A 23,616-nucleotide genomic window follows, 5' to 3' on the forward strand; every position below is an offset into this window, starting at 1 on the left:
AAAACAAAGCCAAAGTTACATGGTATTGGCTTAATAAAACAATGTCCTTGACTGGCCAAGTCAAAGTCCACACCTCAATCCAATCCAGGATTAGCAGCAGGATTTGAAAATTGCTGCTCATCCAGTTCTTATGTAAGTGTTTGAGTAGTTTTTCAAAGAAGACTGGGGGAAAACTGCAGTGTCCAGATAGCAAAGCTGATACAGACCTATCCATAATGGGTAGACACAAGGCTGTAATTGTTGGCAAAGGTGCCTCTTTACTTGAGGAGGACGAAGACAGCCAATTAATTTTTTTAATATTTGTACTCAGTACATATGAGTTAGTTTCAGTTTGGAATTTTTTATATTAATCTGTGTGAAAAAGTTCACTGTGATTTAATGTAAAGTCATAAAACATGAAAAATTCAGGTGTTGAATTGTTTATGGGCTTTCTATGAGACATACTACAGTCAGCTATTATAACTGACATGTTATATTGTTATAACGGTAGCGACAAGTCTGTAGTACAAGACAATATACTGCAGTGTGTGTTTACAGAAATCTTTAATGATGTACATAGTCCTTGTCAAATAAACAAATACAATCAGCATATTGTAGGTACCTTGAAGTACCTGAAGAGACCAGCAGAAATGCTGGAAATTAATATGACTGCAAGTCACGTGCAAACAGCTTAATTGATATTAAATTTGTGTAATGTACTTGAAAATACTGATGTTAATGCCTCTAATTGCTAGATCTGTGTTGTAAAACATATTTTGCTGTGATTTAAAAATTGAGCATTAAGTCCACAGTTTTTACTTTTTTTTGTTCCCTGCTAAAAAAAACAACATTAATGCTGATAACAAAAATGGTGACATTTTTTAAAATTCCACCCCTATTCTTTGTGGTTGTAGAAATTCATATACTGTAGCAATACCAATCCTGCTTTCATGTAGGTCTACAGAGTTGTAAAGACATGGGCCAAAAAGTCTGTGTAGAGTCAGAAAACTTGATACTACAATGCCAAGTCAGAGAGACAGATAGAGCACTTTTTTTAAAATCCAGATCCTGATTTGGAATTATCCTATGTTAATGGGAATTGGTGGAATAAGTAGTATGTGAACATCCATCACATTGGTGCAGGTTAGGCCAGGTACAAGTAAACGTTGCCCAGCAGAAAGATATGAAAAAAATGTGTAAGAATCATTGTTGGTAAGGAAGTTGTTGATGTCCAACCCCTTTGCCTGTGCTTCTTCATACAACCCTCCATCAGTAATGGCCCCTGCTGCTTCAGTGGGTCCATCCTGACCATCAGTTCCACCACTCAGGAAGACAGGACCATTAGGCGGGAACTGCAGGCCTCTCAGCTCCAGTCCTACTCGCAGCGCGAGCTCCTGGTTTCGACCACCTCGACCCTTTCCTATCAACTCCACAGTGGGCTCACCCCCAGCTAACAGACACGTGGAACCCCATCCTTCTGTACGCCCTTCACCCAAGACCTGCATGGTACGGCACAGGTCCCAGCTCTCTACTCCTACTTCAGGCCCTAGCCTCAGCACCTCAGCGGCAATCTCAGGAGGAGGCTCCTCTCGAGAACACGCAAAGCGGGCCAGGAGGCCATAAAGTCTGGAGACTGCCCTAACATCGCCACACACTCCTGGTGACAGAACAACAGGGCGGAAACCTAGCTCTCGGGCACGGCGACCCGCGCACTTGAGGGCAACGCTGTTAGAGCCAATTACAACGTTGAGAATATTTTCTGCCTTATCTGTATCATCCTTATTCTCCTTCCACCAGGGGGGATGTCTCCCAAGGACATCCTTTACTGATGCTGGTAGAGAGTTCAACAGCTTGTACCTTTCCAGGACCGACAAAACTTCCTCAGGCCACACCTCGCCCCTGACTGTGGGGCCACTGGCTATCAAGTCCAGAGGATCTCCAATCACATCGGACAGTATCAGGGCAACCACCTGTGAAGTGACCGGAGCACAATGCACAATGCTTGAATGACTTCTTCCCAACAATAAATAGCTGTTTAAAAAAATAAAAGTATGTTACCTGTGCAGGGTGAGCATAATGTGCAAGACCTCCGCCCTTTAACAAAGAGAGGGCGCGTCGTACAGTGTTCAGCTCTTGAATAGTGGCGCCAGCAGCTGCAAGTTTGCGAGTAACATCCAGTTTCTCTTGCAACGAGATTGGTGGGATGGGTGCAGGTAATAGCGCAGAACCTCCACCTAGAAAGATTTGAACCACATTTTGTTAAATTTACATTTTAAGGTATAACTTCGTAAAGAATAAGCAACAAGAGAAGTGATGTGTTTACCTGAAATCAGTACAAGTAGCAAGTCTTTCTCCGTCAGTTCACTGGCTAACTGCCTGATCCCTTCTGCTGCCTTCTGGGCATCAGTGTCAGGCAAGTTGTGTTTGGCTCCCTCCATTACTTGAATGCGACTGTTTTCTTTTAACAACAGATGGCTGTGATGGAAGTGAGAAATTGTATTACACTTTATCTTGTTTTCTGTGCAATACTTTAAACTGTTTACCTCTTAAAGTTTTTTCTTACTCTTTCCCATGCTGCTGTAATGTCTGCTGAATCCCATGTGGCACACTTATGACTCCTTTCACTAAGTGATCCCCCATAATCCTCTCTGCCTCGGCAGCCATACCCAGTACAGCTTTTCCAAAGCCCACCAAGTGGAGGTTGTGTTTGAGTGTGAATTTTTGACCATCGATAATGACTGAGTCCTCCTTGCGCTCTATGCTCTGCCGGACCACAATGTCTGGCTGCACAGCCTCCACTGCAGCTGCAAACACCTCTCGTGCCCGTGAGTCCATTGACATTTTGCACAATGTAGGTTTCCTCCTGCTCACAAGGGCCAGAAAAGGCTGAGGCCGGAACAGGGAAAGAACACGTGCCATGGACAGCTCACTAGGTCTGAGCAGAAATTGCCTGAGGGATAAAAAAAAAAATCAAGTCAGGGTGTGTAAGGGCAGTTAGTACTTAAACATTTTATTTTACAAGATCACACATATTGAATATTACTTGAAAGGATGAGAGGAAAGGTCAAATATTCTACAGTTACTCATTTTTGTTGGTTGAAGGCCACTTTTAACCCTCAAGTAAATGTCGAAGAATCAGAAGGTTAACAATATATTAAATTATTCATCATTTTACACACTGACCATCTCCAAATAACTTGTAAATTTCAGCAGTACTAAACGACAGCATGGACAAATTCAATACGTTATGGCATTTATGGTGTTTTTGTTAGTGTCAGAGATCACCATGCAGTCCAACGTGGTGTAGTGAGTACTGTTGAAAAGTGAAATTATATCTAAGGGAGGTACTGGCACAACTTCAACTGCTAGCAAGGTGCACTGAAAAGAGAAGCAGTCTTAAAATGCAAACAATTCATTAAGTGCAGTCAAACATGTAACAGCTCATGAGAGGAATGCAGCCCCAAAACAATTTTCTATATTTTAATAGTAATATAATAGTAATTTTAAATCTATATTTTAATAGTAATATCGTACTTCAACTTAACTTTTACAGTCATTGTACTGATTGGTAGCTCAGTTAAAACCTTGCCTGTGGTTAAATCTGAAGACTTCAAGATTACTCTAGTGTGTGGTGCTGTTGTGTTCCTGTTTTACCAACATAACTGAATATTTTCTTCATGCATTACCTGTTTGTAAATCAGTTAATACATCTCCCATAAAACTGTGCTTTCTGAAGACTCATGCGGCTGCCTACCTGTGAAGGTTGTAAATGGGATATAAAGCCTGTGGATTCCAGTGGAAGCCTGTTATGTGTGCTCCAGCTCAGCAGTCAGGCAGTGTAGCAAAAATCTCACCAGACCCTGACTGGAGTTGTGTACCTTATGTGTAATGATTGACTTGAATGGACCACAGGACACATCAAAGCACTGGCAACCCAGCTGTGCACTGTCTGTTCAGTTGTACATTTTTTAATAGGTTATATGTTATTAAAGCTTATTTTACAGTGCTATATCAAGTACTTTACAAAACGGTGTGACAGCTTGTATTCATTTAGAACAAAAATTTAGAATATGAATTTTAGATTATTTAGAGAGAAGAACAAAACCTATTTTGTAAATGAACAGAGCAGCAAATATCTTAAGAAGTAGCACAATGCCCACTGGGGGTGGAAGATTAAAATTTGTCAACGCCATACGCTACTGTGGTGTCTTTCCTTTTTGAAATCTCTGGTTGTATGAGGTCAATTTTGTTTCAAATCAGTGAGCAAGAGTGCTTTACTCTTGATCATATACTTATTCATATATTCTATTTTCTGCATTATTGTGATTAAATACTTTGATTTGTCAGGTATTCCGTGCACTAGGTAAGCCTAAAAACTGACAACTGGTTAATTTATCTATTATACTCAATTGATTTTCCAGAAAAAACCATTATATCCAATATATAGATATTGTGATATAAAATTACATATATCCTGATAAAGAATTGTATCCATATTGCTCACTCCTACAGTCCCAAATTGGAAAAATCTAAAGTTAATATATTTTAAATGCTTGTTTACTATTTAAAGCTAAATTAAAACTATAACACTATAACAGAGATTGACTGATTAGTCAATCGAAAGAATACTAATCCAAAACTATTTTGGTAATCGAACAGTCGTTTCATTCATTTTTCAACCAAAAATGCAAAACATTTGCTGGTTCCAAATGAAAGGATTCGCTGTATTTAATTGTTTTATATGATAACTGAAGATCTTCGGGTTTTAGAGTGTTGATTAGTCCAAACAATGAGCATTTTGATGATGTCACCTTTAGTTCAGGGAAATTGCAAGCAACTTTAAAAAAAAAACATTTTTATGGACTAAATGATTAATTGATTCATCAGGAAAACAGTAGATTAATCGATAATGAAAATAGTTCTTAGTTGCAGCCCTGCATTATGAAATTGTGAGGCATCACTATGGATGTATTATTAGAACTCTCTTATTCATCCAATACATCCATGGGCATCACAGAAACTCGACTTTTCATGTTACGAAACACCTGATATTTTAAATGACGATCAGGCGGGACATTAACACAGACCCTTCAAAAAAAAACAGCCGTAAATAACGTGTTTAATGTGCACGCTTCAGCAGCTTGTTGAATGAGTTTAATAGCCATTAAAGTGGCGCATTAATGGCTTATTGAGGAATATGTTTAAAGGTCAAAACGTTAGCTTAACTTTTATCGAACTCTGCCGAACTGCGGATTCTATTTTAGAACTGATGAAGATTCTATTTTAAACCGACACGAACCTGAACTGTTGTAACGTTTCAGCTCGAATTTCAACGTTACCATGGTCACTGTCATTATTTTACAGTATCCAAGCAAATGCTCGCACACCTGAAATTCAACATAAACACACAGGCTGCTGACAGAACGGTTAAAGTTGGCTCATACCTCCGACTTCTCTTTCAGTGATGACACAACTCCTGCTGTTATTTTCTTCTGCCCTTCTCCCGGGGTCATTTCGCAGCCTGGAGTAAAACCTAGAAGCTAGCAGAAATGTAGAGCAGGCTGAACAAAATAAGCTGCTAAATGTGGCAGAAAGTGCTGGATCGGAGGCAGCTGCTAACACCGTGTCAGACAGACAAATAAAATGAAACCAAAGAGAGGGGACTGGGTACTTTCTCTGGTCCAGTCCACTTTGGTGGGGGTGACAGTCAGAACAAAGATAGACAAAATACATCATTTTATACTCAACCTGTCTAGGTGAGCAGGTTTTGTATTGTTTATTCACCGTATTCGCTGGTCCTTATTTTGTTAAACACGCAATTATCGCGATAACTATCTACCATATCGCGCGGTTTCTGACCAATGCGCGTGTCAGGTGATGAATATGCGCGTCACCGGCGTATCGAAGGCGGTGCTTTTCCCTCCCGTGGATCAAAAGTATCACAGGCGGGCTTTAGTCGCTGTTTTTGAACCATACTTCTGTAAAAAAAAAAAAAAAAAAAGCTTTTAGCATCGCTGCAGTTCATATATTACCCGACTCACCATTACAGACATCTGTAGTCCAGTTTAAAGTATAAAACGAGGGCCTGCTTCCCCTCAGAGACAGGCCATCATGAAGCTGACGGACAATGTGCTGCGGAGCTTCAGGGTTGCTAAGGTGTTTCGAGAAAACTCAGACAAAATAAACTGCTTCGATTTCAGTTCAAACGGAGAAACAATAATTTCCAGCAGCGACGACGATTCCTTAGTCTTGTACGACTGCCAAGAGGGAAAGTAAGAGCGGTTCCTGTCAATTTTACTGTGTTGTTTTTGACGTTAGCGAGCTGCTGTGCTAGCTAGCCAGGCCTGCTGCACTGCGATAGCACTCAGCAGCGATTGTATGAAATGTAAAATTTCCGTTTGTGCCTGCGGTTTGAAAACTCCTGCAACATTAATCCTGTCAGTTTCTATTGTCTAAGGTTATGTGCTAGTAAGTCATATGTAATGTTTTCAACATATTATCAGAATTAGACCTGAATATTAACATTTCTAGTAAACAGGGCTGCTACTAAAATGTAAATAACTAATGTGTCAATATCTATCACTGGTATTGATTAAAAGACTAAGACAACATAGTGCTGAATAGAGCTGCTGTGATCAATTGATTAGTCGGTCGACTGAAAATTAATCAGCAACTATTTTGATGATTTATCAATTTATTGTTTGTCATTTTCTGATGAAAGCGTTTCAAATGTGATAAGTAGCTAATTTTCTTTGTCATATGTGATTCTAAACTGAAAATTTAGGGGTTTTGTGCTATTGGTCAAATAAAACAAGCAATTTAAAAGCTTCATCTTGGGCTAAGGAACATTATAGCAAACATCTAACCATTTTCTGATATTTTATAGACAAAGTGGTTAATTGAAAAAATAATCTGCAAATTCATAGGTTATGAAAATAATCGTTTGTTGCAATCTTAGTGCTGAAACAATGAATTGATCAACAGAAAATTAATCGCCAACGATTTTTGATATTTTGATAATCTTCTGAGTCATTTATTTTAAAGCAAAGATGTTGTGGTAGTTCCAGCTTCTCAAATGCGCCTTTCTCTTTTCTTAAATTATCATTTTAAATAACAACAAAACAAGCCATCTGAAGATGAAAGAGACGGTGACAGGCATTTTTCACTGTTTTCTGACATTTTATAGACCTGACAATAAGTGAATAAGAAAAAGTAACCAATAATGAACATAATTTCTATCCTACAGTTATATGTTAGTATTTATATGATTTGCTGGCTAGAATAACAAATGCTTTTCAAAAAATGCCACAGCTCAAAGCATAATCTTAAAATTGCTGTCCAGAAAATCTCTCAGTATTCAGTACATTAAGATATAAAACAAAGAACAAACAAGTAACTCTGCATTGAGGCTGTATCCTGGATCTGTGTGGTATTTTTACTAAATGGCAAGTAATTATTACAAAAAGACAGATTATTTGTCAGAACGGGTTGACATTTTTGGTGATTTAAATGCTTATGCATTTTCTTCTCTGACTTACGGTAGACCCAAGAGGACTCTCTACAGTAAAAAGTATGGAGTGGATCTGATCAGGTACACACATGCTGCAAACACTGTGGTCTACAGTTCCAACAAAATTGATGGTATGTTGATGCATTAACACTTTTTTGTTCAGTAACATAGCATTGATGAATTTCAGTTTGTACCTAAGGTGATATTGTTTGCATTTCACAGATTGAAGAATTCATCAAAAAATTAAATATCTGTTTGTTTGTTTGTTTGTTTTTCCACTCAGTACCTGTAATGATACTGTGATATGTGTGGTCATAAAAAAATAGGAAAAGTAATTTAAGTTATTAATAATCACTTCACTGTAATGCAGGAGAAGACATTTAAGTTATAGATGTGTAAAGGACGCCACACCCCCGTGGAAGGCTGTTGGATCTCAGGGGACATGCTACTCACTTTGGTCTGAGGTAGTTGTTTGTACAGTTTGAGGGTCTGTGATTCTGCCCCATACAGGAGCTAACTGTACAAGTGACTGCCTTGCCCACGGTTGAGTCTACTCAACACACCTGCCAGTAATCGACCTCATGTTTTTAATAACAGCTTGGTTCTTGCATTTGCTTATTATGTTTCATGTGTGACATGGCAGTTTCTTACCTCACTTTAATGGTGTTGCTCCTTTTCCTTAAGATACTATCCGGTACCTGTCCCTTCATGACAACAAATACATTCGCTACTTTCCTGGACATAACAAAAGGTGAGGCCTGGATTTATGCTGGCCTGTCTTTCTTTGTTTTTTCTATTTTGGTTTGATTTACTGTATCAAGTTGGATGTTGCTGTGTTCTCATTTTTTCCTTGTTTTTTGCAACCAGGGTGACATCTCTCTCCATGTCTCCTGTGGACGACACATTTATTTCTGGCTCATTAGATAAAACTATCCGACTGTGGGATCTGCGGTCACCAAACTGCCAGGTAAGTATCTTTTTTTTGTAATTTGGTGACCATCCGTTGGTGTTGCTCTAATATGTAATATGAAATTGTAAAAGAGGGATATAGCTGATACTGACCTTAGCTTGTCATCTGTCAATTTTAGGGTCTGATGCACCTGCAGGGGAAGCCAGTGTGCTCCTTTGATCCAGAGGGTCTCATTTTTGCTGCTGGAATAAATTCAGAGATGGTTAAACTTTATGACCTGCGGTCGTTTGACAAGGCAAGAAGTGTTTGTGTGTTTGTGTGTGAGAGGGACAATTCATGATGTGTGTTTATCTAAAATTTGAGATACATCACTCAAATTTAGCAGGAACAAAAGAGTCAACATCATTCTTGCCAACAGGGTCCATTTGCAACTTTCAAGCTCCAGTACGATCGGACCTGCGAGTGGACTGGGCTCAAATTTAGCAATGACGGAAAACTAATTCTTCTTTCTACCAATGGCGGAGCTCTTCGCATCTTAGATGCTTTTAAGGGTGCTGTGCTACATTCCTTTGGGGTAAGAGACAACTAATTTTAATGCATAGTGTATAGAAGTATTAATTACTAGAAATTAAAACATGGATGATTACAATATACTATTTTTAGGTTTTCATTCATGCTTATAAAGAGTGATCGGGTGCTGAAAGGTTCCCAACAAAAATTAGCTTTTAATATGCATGTTCTGTATACATTAGTGTTCACTGTTGCATCACTAATCTGCACAGAATAATTGCTTGTGGATACTGATGTTCATTTAAACACAGGGCTACAACAACAGTAAAGGTGTAACACTGGAGGCATCATTCACTCCTGACTCTCAGTTCGTAATGATTGGTAAGTTAAGTTTGCCATTTCTCGCTTGTTGTTGTTTCAGTGTTGGAAATAGTTTCATACATTATGTCATTCAAAAAAGGCACCAAAACGATTGATTTTGAATTATGCGAATGTCATAGACATAGACAAAAAAATCACAGGAGTGGCCTGAAGTACAAAAATCTATTCCTAAATCCTAAAGATACTGCATAGCAAAAATTTTGCATATTAAGACAAAAGGATGTTATGCTCAGTGGTATATCAGAATGCCCTTCAATCTATGAAATGTCTCTCCAATACATATATTTCAGGCTCTGAGGATGGAAAGATCCACGTGTGGAATGCGGAGAGCGGTATGAAGGTGGCTTTATTAGACGGGAAGCACACAGGACCAATTACTTGCCTGCAGTTCAACCCCAAGTTCATGACGTTTGCAAGTGCCTGCTCCAACATGGTGAGTTGGGGCAGTAGCGTGGATTTCTTAATGATTGCTTTCTAAACTGTGTTAGGTAGATGAATATGTGCGGTTTGCAATGTGATGTCACTAAACTGTGCAATTCATGGACTTAAGTTTCTTCTTTTCAGTCGCATTGTTACACTGTTTCATTATTGTGTGACCCTACCCAACCTAAAACTATACACATTCGATACAACTGCAGGCTGTGTCTGAGTGACTAACATGACATGAGGTGTGTGTGACTGTGACTGTGTGTGTGTGACTGTGTGTGAGAGAGAAAGAGAGAGAGTCCAATTTGAAAAGCTCTCTGATCTTTTAGGCATTCTGGCTGCCAACCATTGATGACTGATGACTGAGACGTGAAGGCACAACTTCTGTTGAAGGCCAAAGTCGAAGTGACCAGCAGGGGTCAGCACAACCAGCTCTACGTGATTCTCACAGGGACTTGTGGCAAATCAAATTCAAATTGTAAATAAGTAGTTTTCAGAAATAGATTTCTTCTCTATTGCCTTTTTTTATATTTCTATTTAACATTAAATGATTTCTTTGTAAGTTTGGTCGACTTTATTGTGTGAAGTGTGCTCATGCTCATTACACAAGTTGTTTTTTTACCAAATATTCCATAAAATATTTGTCAGTTTCAGCCTCTCTATCTATATCTAGATATAGACAGATAGATATATATATGGATAGATAGATAGATAGATAGATAGATAGATAGATATATTTAAAAAAAAATGTATGAATCCAGACTCATTGAAATGTGTTTTTTTTTTTTTTTTTTTTTTGTCCTAAGTCAAGTTGGTACCAGTTGTGAAAGCCAGTTCAAATTGGCCTGTATCCGAAAATGATGTTAAATTTTATTCATATAGCGTCTTTGTATTTAAGTTAGTTCACCCATATGAGTTTGTGTTAATTTTTTTTTGTTTGTGTGTGTTTGTTTTTGTGATTAGTTTATTTAGGTTGCCATGTTTGTTTTCAGGTTTAATTCTCTCTACAAATATATAACTTAAAGCGGGAGTTGTTATTAACCCCAGCTGTCAGTTTTGAAATTTGTGTCTGAGAATTAGAAAATGCTTTCAGCATGGCCAGTTGTTTTATAATAGCAAAAGCATTTTACACAATCTATTGATCATCACAGTAGTTGTGTGGAGTAAACTAGGTACGAGATTCAGAGTTGACTAAAATGAGTAAATGTTCCATAGTAACATGCTCTTTTTAATTTGTCTCCCTTTTTAAATACAACGAAACAGCTGCTTTTCGCTGTTTGGTGTTTTTTTTTCCAAACAGCTTAAATAATTGATTTGTAATTCGTATACAGGAGGATATTAGTGTTTTAGTAAAAAAAAAATACATGGTAAAATCCAAATCAGAAGAAGATTACAGTCCACCTAACGGTGTTACTGATGAAACAATAGTTCAGTAAGTTGCATTCAGATCTAACAAGTGCTGTCCCACCAGTATGGCTTGTTTTTTGGGACAATACATGGGACTGAAGTTGTTCTTGGTTCAGAAGTAGTTAATTAAGTTTGCAGGTTCACTCTCCTCCTCCTCCACTGTTGGTCCTGATGTGTGGTGGGGGTTTCACAGACCAGTAACCAGGACTGGACAGTCAGTCAGTGGGAGCTAAATTTGGGAGAGAGGTGATCAGGTTCCCTCTCTGTGTGCACATGATACCGTCCTAGTTACTTGAACGATGTCCCGTCTCACATTGTCACACTCTCTCATCGAGTCGAGACTCACTCCGCAATCCTCCTCTTCGGCGGTCTGAACAGTATTTAGCCACATTATCTGAAGTAAAGGACGTATTTACAACTGGCTCCTTTGGTTGAATTTTAGTGCCTCTTGACTGGACTGAATATTTGGGCCTGGTGCTGTGGATCTCCAGCCCTGTCTGTTGCTTCTTCTCTGTCTCTCGACATCCCTGCTACAGCTCCTGGCAGGAGGAAGAGGCTGCTGACCCGCCATGTTTCTCGCACTAGTGGTGACGCCAGAGCTGAGGGAGTTGCTGGCGAGAGCAAGAGGTGGAGCAGTGCGCCTCATCAAAGTGTGCATCCGAGACGGTGAGTGAGCCAGGGCAATGGACAGCGAACGGCGGGGATGAGCAGGCCCTGAGTGGGATTAGATGTGAAATATAAATCATCCATGATTTTAGTATTCTGTGTCACAGTGGGTTTTAAAGCACATAATGTTTGCTTGGCATAGAAGATGTTTTGCTTAAAATCTGAGCTCCAGAGTTTCTTCATCACAAATTGACTCAACAAATCACTCATTTGGAAAAACAAGTCATTCCTACAAGGATCCATCCTCTATATCAGTGTTTCCTAACATTTATGGTTTGTCACCTATATAAAACTATATAATGTCAGAACACCATCCAAAACCCAGTTTACAATGATACTAAAACAGAAAACAAAGTCCTCACAAACAAGATTCTGAAACTAGGGAATATTTAGCATTTTTCCTTGGAAAGGGACCTAAACAATGAATGGATTATCTAGAGAGTTGCTGATTATCTTCCTGTCGATCAACTAATCATTGCTGCTCTAAATGACTCAGTGTCTACTTTTAACCACTAATCACCACCTTTGCATAGACGTGAATTGAAGGCAGTTCAACCAAAAATGAATTGATTAAGCAGGTAATTATACAGGTTGGAAACCACTGCACTGTACCATAATCTGCTTTACCTAAAACTTGGCTGTAAAAGTTGAGGTGTAGCTCAAAAAGTTCCCAAAACAGTCGTGCTGCTGCTTTGTAACAGCCTATTTGTTCTAATGCAATGGGCCAATAGTTCCCAGCCTGGGCGTCGGGACCCTCACAAGGGGTCATGAGTTGATTATCAGGGCAGGAAATAATACAGAGCAAGATACATTTTTTTTGAATTGTCCAGACTTTTCTGTAATCTTTACTTTTTTATGCAAAATAATTTAGTTTTACCTCCTCAGCCCAATAAAACTTATTCACATGAAACAGTCTGAGATAAGAAAAATCACTAGCACTACATTCAAGTCAGAGCTAAGCATTTGTTTTTAAAAAATAAAAAAATAATCACCAGTGATTGTTGGAAGCCGCAGGAGATTGTTTAACAATACTCACCACTGTTCTAAAAGACTCCTCTAACCATCTGGATGGAGAAATATATTTAATGACTGAATGACACAAAATATTTTTAACTTGTTTTTCAAATTGCCAATCCAGGAAGCAAAAAATGGTATCCCCTTGCTTATTTTGTATGTGACACACACACACACACACACACACACACAGAGAAAAACACATTATTTTGTATTTAAAAATCAAATATTACAGCGTAATAAAGTGTAGACAAAATATAACTGATTTTAAAATGTTTTAAATTTAGTTTCATGTCATAAACACTGAGCAAGGGAATGTTGATTCCAGCTACCATCTCTGGATTAAGAAACAACTTAATCTCTGAGGTTCAAACATTTCATACATTTTTCATCCAGATGGTTAGAAAAGAGTTTAAGAAGTTTGGGAAAACTTTTAGAAAAGTTGTTGAACTACCATCTGGGTTTTTCAAGGATTGCTGGGCATTTGTTTTTCACAAAAACAGATGCTCAGCGAGCTCTGTGACGCCCAGTGCATAACACATGGGAGGCACAAACTGGGCCTGATATACAGCTCGGTTACGAGCTGACATAGCTGAGTTTTAAACGCTCACAGGCTGAAAAACAGTTTGGTAAACCACTGATACAGATTTTTTGTCGAACTCCTAGGAAGAGTGGACCGCAGCAGCTGTTGTTCAGCTGTGTGCGAACAGGCGTTCACTGTGTCAGCTCAGCGCTTGACGTAAAAGATGGTCAGTGAGGCAATGGGTTTCTAGGTAGCTTGATTGTTGATGTGGACTGATATGTTCGTGAGGTGTTTACACCTTGTTTTGGTATCCGAACACTGCCACGCAGCAATATGATTGATGACAGACGCATTCTGGGGCTTTCTGGGGCTATCTTTGTGGACCGCGCCTATCACATCACATTGAATATTTGGTCTCGTATCTGGAGTATTAATGTCCACAGAGACGAGCATGGTGATAGAGGGACAGACTCAGTGTCACAGCAAAAGGGTGTCAGGTCTGTTTTACTTCCTTACGAAAGCACTTTGATCTCTCTGAGGTGTCACTCGGCTATTCGGAGCGACATGTGACTTGACACGGTTGCGTGCTGCTGCCCAGTGACACTCGTGCTCGTTCCAATGTCAAAAGAGAAACAAGATCACGCTACTGGATTTCATCACCGCTGGCTCGGTGTGCCCCTCAGTGTCCCATCACCTATCCGATCAGCCGTACCCCTGATAGTTAATGTCTAATGATTTAACAACTCTGTTTTAAACTCTAAGGGGAAAAAAAGACAGCACACGACACCTAAAGTCGGTCATTTACAGACATGAAGACAAGGGACTAAGAGAGAGAATGGCTGATGGAAAGTATGTGCGTGTGCAGAGCTGGAATGTGTCGCAGCTCAGAATAGCAACATGCCCCGAGAGACAGTCAGGAAATCCCCCTGCACCTCACATGGACATCAGACCTTAGGTTTATGCACATGTTTTGTCTACGTAATTAAGCCAAGCTATTAAGGTTTTGATTAAACTGTCAGCTCCTTTTAGAGAGTTAACGAAGTCCAGGTCAAGTCAGTCAGACATTAATCGCGTAGTACTTTTAACTCGGGGGTTGGTCTTTGCCTCCTTTAAGCGCAACACACGGCGCAAACAGTGAGACTCTTGCTGCAGGTTCTGAGACTTCAGCTAAGTGACTTTACACAGGAAGAAGTGAACAATGAGACTGTGACGGTTGAACATAAAGCTGAAATACTTCATGGATTAGGCGACTGACAGAAAATGGACTTGCAACTATTCTGATAATCAAGCAACAATGACAAGCGTTCTCTGTTTTATAACACGATAAACAGAATATCTTTAGGTTTGGGAGTCTTGGTTGGACGAAACAAGACATTTGAAGAAGTCACCTTGGGGTTCAGGAAATTGTGAAGTGCGATGGCATTTTATAGACCAATTCAATAATGAAAATTAGCGTTAGTTGCAGCCCTAATTAACCGAAATAAAAAGAGATAAGGGCAGAAAACACTGGTTTTATTTTTGTGGACCGGGTTACGAGTTAATATCATGTCAACTCAGACTGAATCCTGGAAAATGTTTGCAGCATCGTCTCAGGTTTTGTTCAGAGATCGGCTGTATTATGTTGGGATCCCAAAACTAAGGCCTGTAAAATATATTGGATTAATTTCCGATGTTTTTATTTTTTATTTTTACTCCCTTAAAAAACACCTTATCTGGGGAGCCATGTTTGGGTACTAATATCTTGAAAAGTATTGTTCCTAGCCTTACCAAACTTTGTAGGATGGAAGACAAACATGTTCCCAGTATGACTGAACCATTAGGAGTTTGTACTGCATGCCTATCGATTCTCTATGAGGCCCTAACTTTGGAGAATAAAACTGCAAAATTCTCAAACAAGAGTGATATTGAGGGCATTATAAACCCATTTTTTTTAATTTGCACCCATATGATACCGATCATTATTTTTTCTTCAAATACGATATTTTATTCATTTTGTGTCCATATTAATGGACATGAAGATACGAAGAATAAAACAAGGCGCGGTAGCATTTTTCAATCATTTTCACAAGACCAAAATGGTACATGGAGCAGCTAGAAGGAACATGAAAATGTGTGTGGAAATATATATAAAAATATATATATATACATAAAAATATATGGCCATTAGTGTAAGAAGTGCTAGTGTCCTTCCATGTTCCCTTCATTGATAAATATGCATAGCTAAAGGCATTGTGTTACCTCTAGGGAAAAAAATGTCCTACTTATGTGAGTCTCAGCCACTCAAATATGTAATACTGAAATGTTTTCTCTAGGCTCATTTTACTGCGGGTCAATAAAACAAGCGATATTCTTTATTATCAGGGGCTCCTTTTATAGAAAAAGGCATTAACTCTTAAAGAAGCTATATTCAATGGAGTGATTAAATTTTATTTTCCATTTTTAAAAAAGAATAAAATGCTCAGTGAAAAACTCAAATAACTTTATTGAAAATGATGTGCAATGTAGCAAATTATGTACTAGAAATTACATGTGATGAGAACTATTTTCCTTTAACCTCATAAAACTTGAACAACAGGACTGAACTGGGTACATGCTCTGTGTTTTCTTGACAACATGTGATGGAATATACTGACGATTTCACTGTGTGTTTCAACATGCGTATCAGTACAATCTCCATATATAGCTTTCTAACATGCAAACTGTAAATTTCCCTGTATAGACACATCCAACCTTTTATATGGAAGCACATTTAGATACTCCCACCAGAGCTTGAGAGGGCCATTTAGGATACCACTTATATTCCTCCTTATACAAGAGGTTTTATCAAAATTTTTCACCTGTTTTCAATATCCAGCACCTTACTAGAGACACAGTTCCCGTCTCGAAAGCCCTCTACTCCAGTTAACATACTGAAAACATTTCTTACAATTCCTATGACACAGGAATTCGATAATCATGGAGATACTGAGGCAAAAAAAAATGTAATCTTGAAATGGACAGTTTTCTGCCATAGGAAAAACATCTCACACATCTGTGTCTATTTTTCTATGAAGATAAAACGAAAGGTCATTTACAGTTTGTACCCTAAATAGCCATACATCAAGCAATTTCCATGTACATTATTATGTTCCTACTAGCCCCCCCACATACCATTTTGGTTCTATGAAAATGACCAAAATATGCTACCACGCCTTGTTACCTCCACCAAGGAGGTGATGTGATCACCTTGTTTGTTTGTTTGTTTTTTGTTTGTCAGCAGGAGTACGCCAAAAACTACTGAGCTGATTTGCATCAAACTTGGTTGAGGGATGGGGCATGGGTCAGGGAAGAAGCCATTAAATTTTGGGGCAGATCCAGATCACTTACTATGAATTTGATTTTTTTTCCTCTGAAGTCTGGTGTATGTTGCTTGACATTGGCTCTTGTTTTATTCTTAATATCTCCATGTCCATTAGTGGTAGAGACCTCAAATATTGGCACAAAATTAATAAAGATTTTATTTGCAGAAAAAAATAGTGATTGATATAATTTGGGGCAAAAATATTGGTTTGTAGTACTCAATATCACTCTCATTTAGGAATTTCCAATCTAGGGCCTTATTAAAATAAAAGGACATGCAGTAAAGGCTTTTTAAAATAGTTCTGGCAAACAGACATGTTTTTCCTCCATCCTACAAAGTTTGGTGAGGCTAGGAACAATACTATAGTCAAGGTATTAATGCCCAAACATGGCTTCCCAAATAAGACATTTTTGAGGCTATAAAAATGAAAAAAAAAACCAAACGGCTGAAAAATATGAAAACATAGGATTTGAACAGAAATATTTTTTTAGGCCTTGGTTTTGGACCCATTCATGATATAGACAAGTTTTGAACAAAATCTTAGACGGTGTTGACACGGAATGACCCATATACCATAGCTGTATAACATTTGATAATTGATAAGGGATTTTTGAGGCCATTACAAATATCAATATTTGGGAGTTAGGAGAAAATATAAACAAACACATAACATAAACAATCAATCTTGACATGAAGCCCTTAGATTGTTTTTATTTTGGCTGGACCACAATGGCAGGGCCACCCCTATAAAGGTGAATGTATGTGAGTGATAGAGTTACACCATTGGTCAGCCAAATGCCGCTTGACTGAGTGCTGATGTTACACCATTGGTCGGCCGGCCGCTTGCTGGAGTTTCCCCATTGGCCGTCGCTCTTTCTAAATGAATTGGTGCAAATGGTTTCTAATGCGCCATCAGAACGTCGTTAACAGGCCGTGTTGCTAGATTTATAGACCTTTCACAGACTTTTTTTTTTTTTTTTTCAAAAAAGCACCTATCAATGCGCCATCAGAACGTCGTTAACAGGCCGTGTTGCTAGATTTATAGACCTTTCACAGACTTTTAAGCGACTTTTCTTCACAAAAGCACCTAGCGGCAAATCTAGCGACTTTTTGGACAAAGCTACTTTAGCTACAGCCACACCTCCCTTCTCACCTCGTCTCACTTCTTCAATGGTGTAACTCTATTAAACATGTAAATGAGACCAGCTTTGTTGGGAATTCGGCTGTATTACGTTACTGTATACGTGAGCACAGAGAATAGGTCCAGCCATACATTAGGTTTGTTATTAGCTTAGTCTGGTTTTTCTTCCAATGTTTTTTTATTGTTTTATTTTTTTAATGTGACCAAGATACTTACTGAGCAGGACACTTTACAGCTGAGAAACTAACTCCATTGCTCTCTGTTGAAATTTATGTAATGGAGACGCTGTTCCTAGTTTGGCATTTCTGTGCTGCAATTTCTTATCTACTACTTATCAGCCGACACATACGCGATACAGTTATATCTGCAATAAGCTAAGATTGACTGATATATGAATATGGACACCTGGGAGGTAAAATTAAATGTAGTCTTAAGGCACTACTCCTTTGTAATATGTTCAAGCAATATAACAAGTAACTAACACATTTTAACTTATACATAACGAGTACAATTTAAGTTATACAACTTTGATGGTGTGCATCTGCTTTTTTATGATCAAATTGCAATGATAACTAGAAAATGCACTCAGTACAGAACTCCGCCAAGGCCCATGTCAAGCAACATACACCAGACTTCAGAGGAAAAAATTCAAATTCATATTAAATGATCTGGATCTGCCCCACAATGTAATGGGGTCTGCCCTGGCCCATGCCCTATCCTTCCACCAAGTTCGTCGTAAATTGTTTCAGTAGTTTTTGTGTAGTCCTGCTGACAAATAAACAAACACCCCAAACAAACAGACACGGGTGAAAACATAACCTCCTTGGCGGAGGTAATAGTCCTCCTACATGTAAATCATTTCTGCCTGTGAGTGTAGACTGTGGTGTCAACAGACTCTTACTGTATGTCTCAATGTGCTGTGCAAAGGACATGCTACATATACACCATAAAGGGGCTAAGGTATGTGATGAGTAGTGGCTTGATTTTCAGAGCAGCTGGTGCTAGGGGCCTACAAAAAGCCGGAAAAGAGCTGGGACCAGGATTATGATCGCTTCCTGCTTCCTCTCCTGGACGACCAGGAGCCCTGCTACATCCTGTACCGCCTCGATTCCCAGAATGCACAGGGCTTCGAGTGGGTCTTCATTTCATGGTCTCCTGACCAGTCTCCAGTAAGCTGTACCACATATCCTTCCATCTGTACCGTAGCTACATACACACATGGCTGTTGACAGGTGAGAACCTCAAATTTACACAGTTGAAGGAACCAATTTACTATTGTGTTTCCATAAAGTTGGGGGAGTCTATCAAAATTAAATCAGCAGAGGACGCAATATCCTGACTTTAAGTCCCTCGTCCCATGATTTTTTTAGGAATAACCAAAAAATCTCGTACATTGTCGACCACTTGTACTCACTTTAGTAACATCATTTTGGTTTCTCAGACCTTCATCAAGTAAAATTCATACGAACAGCATCAGTCCCGCATTTATGTAAACATATCCTGGGGAAAACCACCATTCCATAGTACATTTACAAATAATCAAAAGCCAAACTACACAGATACGTATCATTCAAAATAATGATTCAAATACGAGGCTGAATCAGACAGATGCAAAACCATAGAAACATGCAGTGCCAAATGATTTACCAAATAGACACATATAATACAATTATCATAATTATAGTAATCATAATTGTCACAGGATGAATAAGTATCCTACTGTAGAAAATTACCAGAACTAAAACTTCTTGTATTTAGATGTTGGTTTTTTTTTGATAATCACGGTTAATTTAACATATTTGTTCAGTTTCTAATAAACCCACTACATCCTAGTGCGTAGTAATCACAATAATCAAAAAGCCACCTGTCGTAATGTGTCTAATGGTCAGAGGTTAAATGGGTATAAAGGCCACACCCATGGTCACATAAGAGGGAATCTAACTTCAGATGGTTATCTCAGTCTTGGCGTGGGTCCTGCTTCGAAAATGCTGGATTCTACATTTCCCATAATGCAACCCGATAGTCTCAGTCATTACACCCTCCCTACCTGGTACTGTGAAGGCCCACGTCTTTCAAACTCCACACGTCCAGTTTGTAAACAGGAGGCTTTCTGTCAAATATTTGTTGTCTAAAGACACCATCAGCCGTTATTATCTCAGCTCCCATCAGAGCCACTGAAGACATCATACAACTAATGAGTAAACTGACATTTTTGTGTAAAATTGGTGGAGTGCCCCTTTTAAAAAAAAGTCTCGTTTTCGGCTTGGTGAGCATAACTAATTAAACACATTTGTTCAGTTATTACGAAACCGAAGTTTTGTAGCATTTTCTTTCCTCTCTTGAAAATCACCAAAACTGCATATACAAATTTTTCATCCTGCAGCAAAACATTTACACATACGCACATTTTCCCTCTGACGGTTGCAGGTGAAACAGAAGATGGTGTACGCTGCCACCCGTGCCACCGTGAAGAAAGAGTTTGGTGGTGGCCATGTGAAGTATGAGATGTTTGGCACAGCTGAGGTCAGAACTATTAAAATTCTTTTTAATCCACTACGACAGATTGTCTATTTTGCTTTGACGACGTGTTTTTAAGGCCCTCTTGTTTTGCTTGCAACACTAGGAGGACATCTGTTTGCTCGGCTACCAGCGTCATGTGTCATCCTGCTCAGGTCCTGCCCCGCTCACGTTAGCTGAGCAGGAGCTCCAGAGGATCAAAATCACCGAGGTGAGAGGTCAACATGCCCTCAGCAGTGTCGTCAGCATTGCACATAGCTTTGTATGTGACCTGATTCTTTTTTCCTTTTGTCTTAAATATACTTTCTCTATTTGAAATGTAACTTTTTGTTGTGATTACTTTTTCAGGGCAGGGTTAAACAGGTATGTTGATACATGATACATATGTGCATATTTAATATAAATTCAAGTTAATTGAAGTTAATAGGGAAAGAAACAGAGAGAACGTCGATCTATTGGTTGTGATAAAAATGAAATTACATTTGCAATACAGTACAGAAATGTAAAGCCGTATCATCCTATTCAGCACTTTCTGGATCTTTCAGACAGTTGAAATATGTGTGTTTGCTTGCTGCCCCCTGCAGGTGAAGACAGAGGTCAGCGTGGAGAGTAAGCACCAGACGCTTCAGGGCCTCGCTTTCCCTCTGCAGGAGACAGCCAAGCGAGCCCTTGAGCAACTTGCCCAAAATCGCATTAACTACATACAACTGGTACGCAATAAACAAACGTAAAAACCATCGAGAGCAGTTTGGTGTCATGAGTGTTGAATTACTAGATTTTTTTACTGTGCATTCATTCGTTGTGTTTCAGAGGTTGGATGTAGAGAAGGAGATAATCGAGCTGGTCCACTCCAACCCGACAGAAACCCGAGATTTGCCCCGCAGAGTTCCCAAAGACACTCCCAGATACCACTTCTTCCTTTACAAACACTCCCACGAAGGAGACTACCTGGAATCTGTGGGTATGTCAGAGATCCCTGCGTTCTGATTATCTGATGATCCTACTCTTCTCACATCTGTACAAGATGAACAAATATGCACAAGGAGGACCGCAGATACCGGGAGATACTGACGGAAAAGTATTATTGCTGGCCCCTTCAGCTACATCAGTAGTTCCCAACTGTTTTGGCTATAGACCCCATAAAATGAAGCAATGGTCACGTGTGACTTCTGTGTGATTTCTTATCACAGAAAATGACCTTATTGTGGACAGGAGCTGTGAGCAGTTCAACCAAATATCGATTTTCCTTCTCTCAGCGTTTCATTTGAAGTATCTGTTCAGGCCTGACGCCGTGAAAGTGTCCAGTATCTGACAAGGAACAAGAGAAATTCGGAGACAAGTCAGAAAAAAATAAACATAGTTTTATACAACAGAAATATTTTTTCCCTTTTTAACACGTGAATCCTCACGAGACCTCATTTTAGGGGTCTCCTGGCGTCCCCTTGGGGGTCTACATCAACGTCAAATCTTTACTCATAATTCTTAGAAATCTTCTTGTCTTTCCACTCTGTCTACAGTGTTCATATACTCCATGCCAGGGTACAGCTGCAGCATCAAGGAACGAATGCTATACTCCAGCTGCAAGAGTCGACTCCTGGACGAGGTGGAGAAAGATTACCACTTGGAAATTGCTAAAAAGGTAACGGATGGACAGAGGGATAGAAAATTAGATAACGCAGTTTCATACAGGGTTATAGCAAACACTGAGGACACTGAGGTTGTGTGTTCTCTGCAAAAAAAAATTTCAGAAATTGGGGATTTTTTTTTTTCTGTTGCAACCTACAATTAAAAACTTACGTGGTCGGTATTGTAGAGGCTGAGTCCAGTATTTCAGACTAAATATATATTTAAACTACTCTTAGACCGACGGAAATAAATGAATAAAGGATAATTACTGTTTCTCCACCAGAACTGTATTCTTAGCAGTGCGGAGATGCTTTGACACAGCATTCAGATGTTCAAGTTGGAAGATAGAATTATATAAAAAAAAAAAAATGAAATTGAACTTTTAGCTTAATAAATAGAGTATTAAAAATATAAATAATAGACAAACATATGAGGGTGCACTGGGGGGAATTGGACTCATGAACTCAGTGTTTCTAAAATTCTGGCTACAGCCCTGGTTGTATATTGTTCCAAACTTATCAAATCTTAAGCTGACTAATAAATGTGAAAGTTTTTTATGTTCAGCGGTCTCTAATGGTCTTCAGGGCACAGCCTAAATCCTGCGTACTACGTGCCTATTTTCATTTCTGTTGCATGTGTGCAGTTGGAGATTGACAACGGAGATGAACTGACTGAGCAGTTCCTGTACGACGAGGTCCATCCCAAGCAGCATATCCACAAACAGGCCTTCGCTAAGCCCCGCGGCCCTGCGGGAAAAAGGGGACACAAGCGCCTCATCAGGGGGACGGGAGAGACCATGCAGAACAGCTAGAGGTGGACAAAAATTCTCCTGTAGTCATGCCTGCAGTTCCAGCTGTCCCCATTTCCCCAGACCCACTAACGCCTCGTCAGGCCCAGAGGAGTGAGCACGTGGATGGATCTCCTCCGTTTGTGTACTGAAACACTTGTGATTTATAACAAATATGTTTTTGATGGAAAAGTGCTGAAAAACTATCTGTCTCTCTTTGTGTTTCTGTTTCTCTCAGTTATTGACAATGTTCCTCAGACAAATAATGCAAATAAATAATAATAAACAATATAAATCACATATCTAAGAAAACATTACAAGCCTAACAACCAAAAATAAAAATAAAAATCACTCGTGTTTATCAATGACTTCCTCCATTTGGAAAAGAGTCAGGCTGAAAGGCAGACAGATGGTCCTGTTATTATGATGCTCATCTGTCTGGATTTCCATGGTTATTAAAAACAGATCCGCAGTTTACAATATAAAAGGCTTGTACTGAATTGTAACTGCATAGTCAGGTATTTCAGTCCTCATGGATAGCTTCCCATACAAAGTTTTGTATCAGCAATGTTTGTAAGAAAAAATACAATGTGAAAGGAAATTCTAAATAAAATCTTGTTTATACTGTGGTATTCGACCTTCTCAGTACAGATTTCTCTATATGATGAATGCATAGAAATACTTGATGTAACACCTGTTACATGGTTAGGATGGACTTAATGTTGTTGGTGGCCTGTTGTGGGGAGATAAACGTAGGATAATTAAATCTCCACTTGAAGAGGTTTTAAATTAGACCAACAGCTGTACGTTCAGGCATCTACTCCAGTCGCCCTCTTGTCACGGCAGCGAAGCGCCAGGAGGTTACAGCGTTTGTAAGAC

At 39.1% G+C, this 23,616-nt stretch overlaps 3 protein-coding genes across 9 annotated transcripts; 2 read left to right on the plus strand and 1 right to left on the minus strand.

The window, feature by feature from the left end:
* Window positions 1–524: 524 nt before the first annotated feature.
* On the minus strand, window positions 525–5,842 carry glyctk (glycerate kinase). Of its 6 annotated transcripts, none has more exons than XM_040158829.1 (6): window positions 5,728–5,842; window positions 5,424–5,519; window positions 2,543–2,929; window positions 2,303–2,454; window positions 2,038–2,213; window positions 525–1,949 (listed from the first exon to the last, which is right to left on the minus strand). In XM_040158829.1, the coding sequence occupies exons 3-6, from the start codon at window positions 2,896–2,898 to the stop codon at window positions 1,059–1,061; spliced, it is 1,575 nt and encodes a 524-aa protein (XP_040014763.1). In that variant the 5' UTR covers window positions 2,899–2,929; window positions 5,424–5,519; window positions 5,728–5,842; the 3' UTR covers window positions 525–1,058. The 6 variants fall into 6 exon arrangements, with proteins under 6 accessions (XP_040014763.1, XP_040014766.1, XP_040014764.1 ...); XM_040158832.1 differs by having other exon boundaries at window positions 5,424–5,512; window positions 5,764–5,839; XM_040158830.1 differs by having other exon boundaries at window positions 5,764–5,815.
* Window positions 5,843–5,858: 16 nt separating this feature from the next.
* On the plus strand, window positions 5,859–10,278 carry wdr82 (WD repeat domain 82). Its single transcript, XM_040158838.1, has 9 exons — window positions 5,859–6,251; window positions 7,523–7,620; window positions 8,174–8,240; window positions 8,357–8,456; window positions 8,578–8,694; window positions 8,818–8,973; window positions 9,221–9,290; window positions 9,581–9,723; window positions 10,046–10,278. The coding sequence occupies exons 1-9, from the start codon at window positions 6,091–6,093 to the stop codon at window positions 10,073–10,075; spliced, it is 942 nt and encodes a 313-aa protein (XP_040014772.1). The 5' UTR covers window positions 5,859–6,090; the 3' UTR covers window positions 10,076–10,278.
* A 969-nt stretch (window positions 10,279–11,247) lies between these two features.
* Window positions 11,248–23,361, plus strand: LOC120807124 (twinfilin-2). 2 transcript variants are annotated; one of them, XM_040158836.1, is made up of 9 exons: window positions 11,248–11,789; window positions 18,798–18,976; window positions 20,235–20,330; window positions 20,431–20,535; window positions 20,673–20,687; window positions 20,909–21,034; window positions 21,135–21,285; window positions 21,842–21,963; window positions 22,594–23,361. In XM_040158836.1, exons 1-9 carry the CDS (start codon window positions 11,693–11,695, stop codon window positions 22,759–22,761), a joined length of 1,059 nt encoding a protein of 352 aa, XP_040014770.1. In that variant the 5' UTR covers window positions 11,248–11,692; the 3' UTR covers window positions 22,762–23,361. The 2 variants fall into 2 exon arrangements, with proteins under 2 accessions (XP_040014770.1, XP_040014771.1); XM_040158837.1 differs by lacking the exon at window positions 20,673–20,687 and having other exon boundaries at window positions 11,254–11,789.
* The last annotated feature ends 255 nt before the right edge of the window (window positions 23,362–23,616 follow it).

Source organism: Xiphias gladius, chromosome 21 (assembly GCF_016859285.1).
Source record: "Xiphias gladius isolate SHS-SW01 ecotype Sanya breed wild chromosome 21, ASM1685928v1, whole genome shotgun sequence".
In the NCBI taxonomy this organism is placed as follows: domain Eukaryota; kingdom Metazoa; phylum Chordata; class Actinopteri; order Istiophoriformes; family Xiphiidae; genus Xiphias; species Xiphias gladius.